General features: G+C 41.6%; 1 protein-coding gene across 2 annotated transcripts in view; it reads right to left on the reverse strand.

The window, feature by feature from the left end:
- EGFR (epidermal growth factor receptor) overlaps positions 1-11874 on the reverse strand; it is a 516130-nt gene that overhangs the window by 297136 nt on the left and 207120 nt on the right. For both annotated transcript variants that reach the window (XR_012655247.1, XM_032793483.2), the window contains exons 14-16: positions 10200-10299; positions 6090-6247; positions 352-387 (exon numbers count right to left, since the gene is read on the reverse strand). Coding sequence is in view for 1 of the 2 variants with exons in the window: in XM_032793483.2 (XP_032649374.1) it covers positions 352-387; positions 6090-6247; positions 10200-10299 (294 nt within the window). In the remaining variant the exon portion in view is untranslated. The remainder of the gene's footprint in view (positions 1-351; positions 388-6089; positions 6248-10199; positions 10300-11874) is intronic.

Here is an 11874-nt window from a genome sequence, read left to right on the forward strand (position 1 = left end):
ATTTTAAAAAATTTGTTTACATCCAACAATAGTTTATAGACTTATAGAGAGAGACCTTCTAAAAACATTAAAATGTATTGCTGGCACGCGAAACCTTAAATTAGAGTGAATAAATGAAGACTCGGCACACCACTTCTGAAAGGTTGCCGACCTGTGCTCTAGGCCCTCAGCTAGCGAAGCACTAAAGCACTCGAGTAGTCTCATTGGCTTCAATAGGACTATTCACGTGCTTAAAGTTAAGGACATGCTTCACTGAATCAGGGCACTACTGTGCAGTGTCCAGTACAAAAATGTAAATATGGATATGTTCTTCCCAACCATATCATTAATTGTGATGAATGCAATAATTACCCCAATGGACAGCCTTCAAGACCTGGTCCTTTGCACCTGTAAAAAATGATAATTACAAATATATATTAGCACGAGCACCTACTCTGGAATAACTGTATTGTCATTCACAACTTACTTTTTTAAAAAGCTGTCTGAAGATTAACTTTCTGATTAATAATTGTCAAACTTTTTGGGAGTATTATTTTGAAAGCTTTGCTGCAGAATCAGGGTCCACAGGCTAAGGTGTGCTATATATTCAGTTGAAAGGACAATTTATGAATGTCTGCCTATGAACGTGGAAGAATACAGTCAAGGCATATATACATATTATTTGAATGCACTATGGATCCCCAGCATCTTTTTCCCTCCAATACCTCTGTAGTCTCTACAAGTGTTGCCTTATTCAACAACTTCAAAAGAACTGATTTGTTCATCCCTACCCTGGGGGTGCACAAAACATCTGATCACAAAAAGTTGTTTGGTGGCCTGTGTGAAAGGAGCTAGTGATCTTGCTCTGAGTGGGCAAATGTTCACTGCAACAGGCTGGCCCTTTTGTTAACAGGGCGGCAAGGACTGAATACGTCTGGAAACAGAACTAACCTTTCACTAGTGGAGATCATTCATACAAAGCATGGGCCTATGAGGAAAAGCTTGCATTGCTGCTTATCACACTGTACTGCACCTGTTTTATGGATCAGTGAAGGACGTCAGTGTCCAGGCCTTCTAGTCTAATGAAAAATATCACTAGCAGACACATCTCTTCATCAGTGAATAGTATGGTATTTGGTTGCGCTATTCTACCAGTGGGTGAACCATTTGTATAAGAATCTATAATATTTTTCACTGAGGGTCTAACAAAGTTTTACTGACACTGAGTAGATTTGCGCTAGAATGTATATGCCAAGGTACGATATTATGTAGAATCCTCCCAGGAATCAGTCATTTCACCTTCTGTATTAGTTTAAATGCACTCCATCTTCCAGATGCCTTAAATTCATTTTGGCAGACAGCATATAATGCACACCCCAGCTGCAGTTTGAAGATGAAAATACAGTGACTGCATATTCCAACTGGAAGTACCAGAGTATGAGATAAACAGAACATTCTTAAGTACTGCTGAGCGGTAAGATATGTGCACCTCCTGGGAACTGTGGTCCTTGCGGTATCTACCAAGAACGGGAGAGCACTGCAGAAACAATTACATCATTTCTGAAAAATGGAGCCGAGCAAGGAGAAGAGTCCAGTCTGGGGCTTCTGCCTCCCTCTCTTACTGAAAATACATCATCTCGAAGCAGACACAGAGTAGGTCAAGCAGGGAATAAGCAGTAAGCCAGGGCCAGGAATGCAGTTCTGAATTCCATCAGTAGGAAAAAGGAGTCAGAGCCATTTTAAAATGGCAGGTGGAGATGGAGAATTTATTCCATAAATTATTCTAGGTCCTTGGGGGGGCCTACTGCTCATTTTCTTGGATTTATCTTTGTTATCCTAATCTTTCCTTGTGTTTTCAGTGCCAACATAGTGCAACAGGGCTCAGCGTCTGAAAGGTTCAGTGAGTGCATTGAGCTCCCATGGAAGAATTTGTCCAGAACACACTTCAGGTATTTTACACATTGGTTCCTGAAGCCTGAGCGTGCAACTCTGCCAATGTTCTTCATCTGGTTATGGTTTTCTTTGTTCAGTTGTATACGGAAATATAACGTGTGTGTGTGTGTCTGTGTGTAGCAGGACAGAGGGGATACCTACGCCTGTGGGGAATGTGCATGAGATTGCACAGGGCTTCTCCTTTAGGTCAGCTGACTAGAATATTTGCCTAGGATGCAAGCTCTAGTTCCACTACCTTCTAACACCACTAAATGAATGTTTAAGGGAAAAGGGTGTATAACACCCTCTTCTGCTATAGCTGTGCAAATAAAACATTTCAAGGGCATTTCTTTTACAAAATGCCAATTTCCATGCTCCCTTCATTCTGAGCAATTCTCCAAATGGTTTCTGTCTCAGAAGAAGATGTATTATTCTCAACAAAGGAAATGCTCCCTTAATGCCCATAGTCTGAAAGATTAGATTAGAAACTAGAGGCTGAAAAAGGTGTGTAGATTTTCGTCTGTGGCCTTTAATATGAATCTCCATACAAATCCAACAATGTGAAGGGTACCAAGATAAAGTTAAAAGATGTTTGGGGAGAAAAATGATGGATCAGATTGTGCTTTTCAAATTCTATGTGATTTTCTGATTCATTTCACAAGTCAAAGGAGAAGCAAAGTACATAACAAATATCCACCCAAGGCTAAATATAACCATCTTTCTTAATGTGGAATTTTATGATGACACCTAACATAAGTAAGCTATGTTTTATGGAATCTAAAATATCACTTTTTTTCATTCTTGAATTATTTTTCCTCTACTTCTTACAGAAACTAAAATGAGAAATGTGACTTTGTATTATACACTGTCCGGGGATCTTAAGTATACATTAGCCTGAACCTAATGGTGAGTGTACTCTGAAATCTCTCTCTGCTATCCACTTATTGTAAAATTAGTGCAGCATCCGGACCCTGAAATGATTTTATCCTGGTGCTATCTGGAACTTTTTCATCTGTCTACATAAATATTAATTGTATCGGTGCAGATACAACTAATTATTTCCCATCAAGATTTTAAACAACTTTCTCCTGAACCCACTGTTTCTAATTTGATGTCATATAGCCAGGTTGTTTTGATTTATGGCCTTTCAGAGGAGACTCAGACTGTAACAGCACAGGTTACCTTACAGTCATAAATGAAATGGGAAACTATCAGGCTTTTTTTAAAGCCTTAAAAGACCTTTCCTCTGTCCTTTCTTTTTCATTAACCTTCTAAATGACAGGCAAATATGTCCCACACATGCAATGGCTGCAAAAATTCTTCATGGATATTTAACATGAATGATCTCAGAATATATAAGTCAGTGGTAACTAAATTTGTAGGGAGGCTCTATCAGCGATGAAGCCCAGAACGATTAATTATACTTCTGCCTCTCTCTTTGTAGTTCTTGCTGCACTACCACACCCATTAGAATGAAATTTACTTGTAGTACCCTGGGAAAATAATTAGGGAAATTCAATTCTATCATGTTTGAGAGATTAATCATGTTAATGTGTTTCATTAGTTGCTGGAAGTATGACCTGGGTAATTCCAGGGCTTTGGAGCAGTTACTCTCTCTTTAAATGAAGAGTACTTTCTCAGCTTGGAGAGAGACAGAGACTTAGTGCAGAAAAATTCCCAAGCTATTAGAGAGGGAGGTGGAAGAGAAAGAGCCATTTGGGCTGAAAAAGTGATAGATCCATATTTCAGTTTGCCTTATGGAAAGTTGAAAAGGAAATGAAATCCTCAACAGCAAGTACAAAGAAAGAGAAAACTGCTGAGTACACAAACCCAGAGCAAAATGGGGAACTTCTGCCAAAACCTGGAGAATGGGCTGCTTCTTGCTATGTATTTGGGCAGCTATTGCGACCTGGTCTCAATTGGGATCTCTAGGAGCTACTGTAATACAAATAAACAACAACTGCAAACTTATCCCACACCTCACTCAAATCAGAGATGAATTTGAATTTTAATCTTCATTCACTGCCTTAATATGTCATATGATGGGAAACATTCAACCTTTTTTGGAGAGTAAAATAATCTTGCCCCACTACACATTCATCCTCCATGGCTCTGTCATTTTAAACCTCTCTACTGCTCAAGCCAGCGGAAAAGCTGACATTCCTGGTGAAATTCAAACTGCTTAAAACTCTGGTCTGAGGCATAAACAGTTCACAACAAGCTGTTACAGAACTGACAGCTACACCCAGATTCAGCAACTTGCATTGATGTATTGTTGTTGAACAATGTATTGTTCATTTGACTTCAGTTTTCTATCTTTTAGCAGAACTACACAGTTAAAAGCTTTGTTTAGATATGATTAGCCATTGTTCTGCTAACACTATCAGCTAAAGTGGGCTGTAATACTTTTGTCTAATTTTGGCTTCTGGGTTTAGTGCGCAGGTGCTGGGTGGTATTGGTGGCCTGTGACATACAAGAGGTCAGCCTAGATGATAGAATGGCTCTGTGACTCTATGCTTTCACATGGGCAATCATGTAACAATGGCCAAGTTTCTATCAATGGGAACTAATGGTAATGGTTACTTAGAGTGTCATTTTTCAATAAAGGTCATTCATTGTATGATTGAAAAGCACAAACAACCTTTGTCTGCAATCATGATAAAACACAGGGAAATCATCAATCCATATGATGTAATCTGAAAAACACTGCACTGAATTTCATGAAGACTTGAAACACACCAGGTGACTTAGGGCAGTGTTTCTCAATGACCAATCCATAGACTGGCACCAGTCCCTGAGATCTCTCTGACACAGTTTAAGAAGGCAGTAAGCTGATCCCTGATATCAAAAAGGTTGAGAAATATTGGCTTCAGGCGTGTCTATATGGGGAAAAAAGCCCACAGTACCTAGTGCACAGTAATTCCCCATGTGGACACTGTTACTGTGCATTAAGAGTGCTTTGTGTGCCTGAACTTAGTGCATTTTGAAAGTTACATGGGAGCTAGTGTGGAATAGCCAGTGCACTTTACTTACACACCCTAGCTCACTGTGCACTAACTTCTCCCTGTAGACAAGCCCTTAGTTTCCAGTCATCTATGAAGTGATAGCATAGCCTAGTTAACCCTTCTTTCTCTCCATGAATGTACGGGTTTGTGCCTTATCAAAAGCAGGCTCTGTTTTTCAAGGCTTGGCAGGGAGGTAGTTGAATACATGAAGAGGATATGAGACTTGGGCCAAATGTCAATCTGAGCCTGGGAAAAACACCAATAAGAGAGCATTACTTGAAACCAATGCAGGACAAGAGTCAAATTTCAAACCCCATCCCTCTTTCTGTGCATCTAATGTAAGTGAACAGTATGAGGGGACCCCATTATAGATGAAAACTTCACTGTGTCTCTGAACTATGCTAGTCCCTTGGCCAGTCCATGGCTGTACCACAAAATGGAACTGTGTTTGCAGCCAGGCCCTGTCACATAGTTGTACTGATGAGGCAGACAGGGCCTAAATTCCAACCCAGGTGAAATTGCCTTGTTCTGTATGCTCTCCCTGAAGCTCTGGTATGGGTCACTGATGGAGAAGGTGGACCACACTCTGACTCAGTATGGCAGCTCGGATGTTCTTAGCATATGAAAAGAGAGGAACCTCTGGGAAGCATTAAAATGCAGTGTGTGCTTGAGACAATCTGTTGGTGTTTTGCTCAAAAAAAATCGAAGTCACAATGAGATACATGAGCAGCCACTCATACTATTACATTCATCTTAAAGGCATGGGACATACTTAGTACTCTTGTGAGAAACACGTTTATAAATGATCTAACAGTCCACCAGATGTCACTATTGCTCCAGACAAATACAGCTGACAGAGCATTCAACTGGTGGGGAAAAAAATGAATCATAACATAGGAAACTTGTAAAATTCCAGAAAGTCTAATTTTAAAAATAACCTTGTTTCAAGTCTGCTAAACCATTTTCTCCACTTTGTTTGCCTTTCCTGCAGACTAGAAACACTACAGAACTTTACCTATTCCAAACTCAGCAGCACTTTGCTTACATTACCTGCAAATTCATAACCTCTTTAGTTTTCTATTTTTTTCAACTGGATGACTTTATAGTGAGAAAAATCACAAGGAAGAAATACTTTACTCCTTCCAATTCTGTGTAAGCAAGTATTTTACCTACCCACGTGTACAATTCGGATGACAGAGCTGACACACTGAATTTTCATCAGCGTATTTCCAGACTAGTGTATCATTTTCACCCAGAACTCCAGCAGGGCAGGATTTAACACAGTGAGGGCCATCTATATAGTGGGCACACTTCATGCAGTTGTCAGGACCCTGAATAAAGAGCAAGAAATTGTTGTCTGTAATAGATTTGCCCAAGCCATATACTGGCACATGCAAGAAGAGCCTCTCAGAAGATAAATAAATGCATGTTTGATCATTTGAAATTCTAAACATGATTCAATGTTTTATCCTAGTTTATTATCCTATTATTGTACTACATGAAATGCTTGCAAAGTTTTAATCCTCTTATATAATATGTGGGGTGAGATACAGCACCTGATGTTAAATTATATAAATTTCTCTCTGGGTATCAATGCTGAGGTATGATTCCTGCTATTCTGTAATTTTCCTATTATCTGTCCTAATAAAAGCTTACATTTTTGGTTTAATATTGTGAATAAAGATGCTCTGATAGCAAATAAGTTTAAAAGCAAAGAGCCTGATCCTCATTTATTGTAAATCACCATTACTCTATTGAAATCAGTGGAGTTATATCAATTTATACCAGATATGGATCTGGCTCATAAAGCTTTTTCATTCTCTGTATAATCTATGAGAACATTTCTTTTTTCTACTCTGAAGCAGAAACTGCGTGAAAATAGAAAAGCCCATCAAATTTCTAATCTGAAGTGCTTTTAGCTAAAGTTTAGATGAATTGCTCTGGCATGATTGGAAATAATGTTGTTTTTACTGAGATTGTGGCAGGACCCAAAATGATCTAGGTACGCTCTAAACAGAGGAACAAGTAATCACAGGCAAAATTGCCTTTTCCGAAGGAAAAGCTGGAAGTGTTGTGTTCATGACAATCGGAAGGAATCAGTTGTGTTCATGACAATCAGTATGTCAGCAGCATATAACTTTTTAGTTTTATGATGTGAGTAAGCAATTAATCACAAACATGAAGAGTAAGCAATTAATCACTAACTTTAAAAGAGAAACTTCCTTGATGGCCTAGTTCATTGCCACACAGAAACCCCAAGTATGCTCCAGAAAGTAGTAGGCTAGATCCTTAGCACTGACCGCAGTGGAACAACACTAATGTATTTATGTATTACACCTCTACCCCGATGTAATGCGGTCTGATATAATGTGAATTCGGATATAACACGCTTTACCTCATTATATCTAAATTCGTGTTACCGCAACCGGTTCCTCTGTGCCCGCCCATTACTTGCTGCATCCCTTCTTGGGCCCCTCCCGCCCCAGCTCACCTCCGATCCACCTCCTCCCACAAGCGTGCGGCAGCTCCGCTTCTCCCTCATCTCTCCTGGACTTGCTGCGCCAATTGGCGTGGCAAGCCTGGGAGGGAGGAGAAGTGGAGCTGCAGCATGCTCATGGGAGGAGGTGGAGGGGAGGTGACCTGGGGCAGGGGGGCTGCAGCAAGTAAACGGGGGGGGGGGCACAGAGGAACCACTCCCTGCCCCAGCTCACCTCCGCCCTGCTGCCTCCTCCTCCTTCTCCCACGAGCACACTGCTCAGCTCTGCTACTCCTCCTTCCCAGGCTTGCCACACCAAACAGCTGATTGGCACAGCAAGCCTGGGAAGGAAGAGAGAGAAGCAGAGCTGGGGCACGCTCATGGGAGGAGGTTGAACAGAGGTGAGCTGGGGTTTGGGGGCCCCGGGGAGGGCTGCAGCAAATAATGGGGGGCGCAGAAGAACCACTCCCTGCTACAACTCATCTCCGCCTCCTTGCCCTTGCCCTAGTGCGCCACTGCCGCTCCACTTCTCCCCCCTCCCTGGCTTGCCGAGCCAAACAGCCGATTGGCACTGCAAGCCTGGAAGGGAGGGAGGGAGAAGCGGAGCGGCAGCAGCGCACTCAGGGAGGAGGTGAAGGTAGAGCAGAGGTGAACTGTGGGAGGGAGCTGTTCCTCTCCCTACCCCGATATAAAGCAGTCTCACCTATAACGCAGTGAGATTTTTTGGCTCGTGAGGACCGCATTATATCAGGGTAGAAGTGTATTATTTGTAGTGTCTAGCAGCCCCACTCATGGACTGGGGCTCTACCGTACTTCCTGCTGTATGAACACACAACAAAATGATGGTCCCTACCCCAAGGAGCTCGCAATCTTAGTAGCTGGGCATCTGGCCCAGGGTTCTAAGCTGAGGTTCTCAACGTTTTTCTTTCTGAGGTGCCCCCAACACGTTACAAAAAGTCCACAGACCGCCTGTGCCACAACAACTGTTTTTCTGCATATAAAAGCCGGTGCCAGCGTTAAGGGGTAGCAAGCAGGGCTATTGCCCATGGCCCCATGTCACAGTTTCTGCCACGGGTTCCAGCAAATCTAATACCGGCCCTGCTTGGCAGACCCCCTGAAACCTGCTCGTGGAACCCCAGGGGGCCGAAGACACCTGGTTGAGAATCGTTGTTCTAAGCTAGGACAGCACAACATGCGGCCCGTGAGGGGTGAGCAGGCAAGCAACGGGTGATGGGGGGGCTGAAGAGGTGGGTGGGCAGTGGTAGGGGGTGAGGAGGCAAGCCTAGGGGGTGGGGGGCTGAGGAGATGAGCGAGAGAGCAGTGGTGGGGGGGCAGGAGAGCCATCAGTGGGGGTGGGGGACTGAGGAGGCGAGTGGGTGGGAAGTGGCGGGGGCTGAGGAGGCGAACGAGGAGTCAGTGGCTGACCTGTTCTGCTGATCTGGTCTGGCTCCCATCCCCTCTCCAAGGGTTGCAGCTGTCTGGAGGTGCTGCTTTCCATGCCTTCCTCATTCACACCTCATTCATTTAACAGGGCAATTGATTACAAAGTTGGGGGAAGATCTTATTCTACTTCTAGCAAAAAGACATTTTTCTTTTACCTTAATTATACTACCTTAGGGGCCCAATATAACATATTACCAAGGTTCAGTACTGCTGTTTCAGTGGGATAGTGCTGGGGAAGGAGGGTTTCTTTCCACGGAGTGGGCGGTGCTGGGGGGGGGGGCGGTATTTCAGGGGGACTGGGTGGTGCTGGGGGGAGTGTTGTGTTTCGGGGGGGTTTGGCGGTGCTGTGGGGGGGTTGATGGGGCTGGGGGTTTCGGCCCTCAGCTGTTTTCTTTGGAGTAATATGGCTGTCGCTGCTTTATGAGTTGTGCAGGCCTGTTCTAAGCCATACGGAAAAAAACAAGTACCCTGCATTATTGAACAGTGACTTTCTGATTGATGAAGGATGGACAGTTATCCTGTGTCAGGACAGTGGCTGCAATGGAGGGTGCAGGGGTTTTCCAAGACTGGGGCTGTAAGGTGCTGGGGAGGAAGCAAGTGACGCTCTGGCAGGGAATAGAAAATTCCTCCCATCTCTTTACTAAAAAAAAGATATTATTGAGCTAATGGCTACACTGAAATTGAAATATCCTGCAAAATAAACTAAGGGACTAAATTCAGCCCTGAGTGTAAAGAAGTACAACTCTCCATTGATTCTTACCCTCAAGGCTGAATTTGATACAACTTGTAAAAAATAAAATAAAATAAAAGATAGGCGTTTGTTATTTGATAAAGTTCCTAGCTTGGCCCCTATGTAAAACAAAGTATTTTGAAAATCTGAGAAAAATAAAACTGAGAAGGATTTTGCCATTGGATATTGGGAAAGACCAAGGTATTTTAACTTTTATAAAAGGGACCTTTATATAAACTCAGAAAGTTCAAGTAACTTCGGAAAAGTTGACTATTGTTTTTACAAACACTCAATACTTTGCACTTACATTAAAAGAGATGCATTAATTTTAATTGTGTTGGGGTGTAGAGTTTGGTTTTAACTAAAAACTGCTTTCTTAATATTTTCCAATAAACATCTGCTGTTGATTAAAATCTGATCTTTGGTCTTCAGAGGCAAAAAGTTAGTGAATTAATTCACTATTAGCCATAGTTATTATTTATACAGTGCCTCAGGTAAGCAAAAATTTGCCTCCATAGCGGGAAGTGTCATAATTTATAATGATTTGATTGTTCAATATCTAAGTATTTTAATATGTTCACCATGTTACAGGGTCTCTATGTGTATAAGTTTGTTAGGTCAAATATGCTCTTACAGGTCCTGTGCAGGTTGCATTGTAGGCAGTTGAATTTTGCACCAGGCATTCTGGGTGACACTGAAGACATTCAGATTCTCTTTCAAATTCTCTTGGCTCCCTGAAAAATAGAAAAGGAATAGAAGGAATACTTGACAGGATGTCAACTTCAAATTTACATTTCAGAGCTTCCACTACTTTTTCTAAGTTGGCTATATTAGGATGAGTATAATGAGATGGGAGGGGATATAGGAAGAACTTCTTGACTAGCCCTAGCACATCAATATAACTTGCTGGGCATAACACAGGAAAAGGTGAGAATAAGGAAAATTTGGCTGACAGTGCCACACAGGGCAATCCAGATTGTAAACTACAAATTAGTCTTTACATTTTAATGAAGATGAAAAATATTCTCAAAAATCTCCAAAACATTTTTTCTATCACTGCTGATCAGCAAAAATATGTCTAGTGATCTTGAGCCTCTAAATAAAACTTGGGAAATTAAACAAATTGACCGATAATTACATTCCTGCCCTCCTTATAACACATAATGAATCATTAAAATATGAAAGCCGAGAACAGATGGTTTTGATAGCAATAAAGCTGTTCTACTTCAAGTAATTGTGTTATTAATGAAACCAAATCTACCCATCATTTGACTAAAAAAATGCCCAAATCTGCCTTGTAGGTCATAATATCTGCTGGAGGGAATTCACTTGAAAAGACAACAGCTGCTGAACTGCAAATTGCTAGACAAATATAAACATTATGGATACCAGCACACTGAAAATTAGTGTCATAATATTAATTATTTTCAAAAGTTAAACAACCTTTAAAGAATTAGTAAAAAGGAAATAGGAAAAATATATCCATTGGTAGTTCTATGGATGAGTAAACATTTTGTGCTCTGTAAAAATGCAGAGTATTTAAAATCCTTCAATTTTGGGATCAGCGTAACCCATGTTAGCTGTTTCTTTAACATATATATTACAGGTTTAAACAATTATGACAATGCTCCTTTTCAAGACCCAAGGACGCTTAAAACTGTTGCTAAACATAAGAGAAGCTGATGTGATTATTCTGCCTGAAATTACTGGCCCTGGTGTGCTGGGGCTAGCGTATTTAGGTTCATCATGCCTCCACTGTAGTTCAGCAATAAAAGTGAGTAAAAATTGTAAGGACAAACTATTCAATTGGACCAGGCTACCAGTAATTTAGATGGGAGCCTGGGAATCTGAGGGTAGACTCTGATCTTAAGATGTTTAGGCCACGATCCAGCAAAATCACTGCAGCATGTGCATAAATTTAACCCGAGTTGCCCCATTGAAGTAAATAAGGCTAATCAATGGGTGAAATCCTGGTCCCACTGAAGTCAGTATCAAAATCCCATTGGTTACAATAGGGTCAAGATTTCACCTAATATGTTTAAAGACTGAGATTTTCAAAAGGGCCTAAGGGAGGTAGGCTGCTTGATTTTCAGTGGTAGTTGGGTGCTTAGTTCCCTTCAGCCCCTTTGAAATTTCAGGCCACGTCTACACTACGGGATAATATCGAATTAGCTAAAATCGGTTTTATAAAACTGATATTATAAATTCGATTTCATGTGGCCACATTAGGCACAGTAATTCGGTGTTGTGCGTCCATGGTCCGAGGCTAACGTCGATTTCTGAAGCGTTGCATTGTGCGTAGCTCTTCC

This window comes from Chelonoidis abingdonii, chromosome 2 (assembly GCF_003597395.2).
Source record: "Chelonoidis abingdonii isolate Lonesome George chromosome 2, CheloAbing_2.0, whole genome shotgun sequence".
NCBI lineage: Eukaryota > Metazoa > Chordata > Testudines > Testudinidae > Chelonoidis > Chelonoidis abingdonii.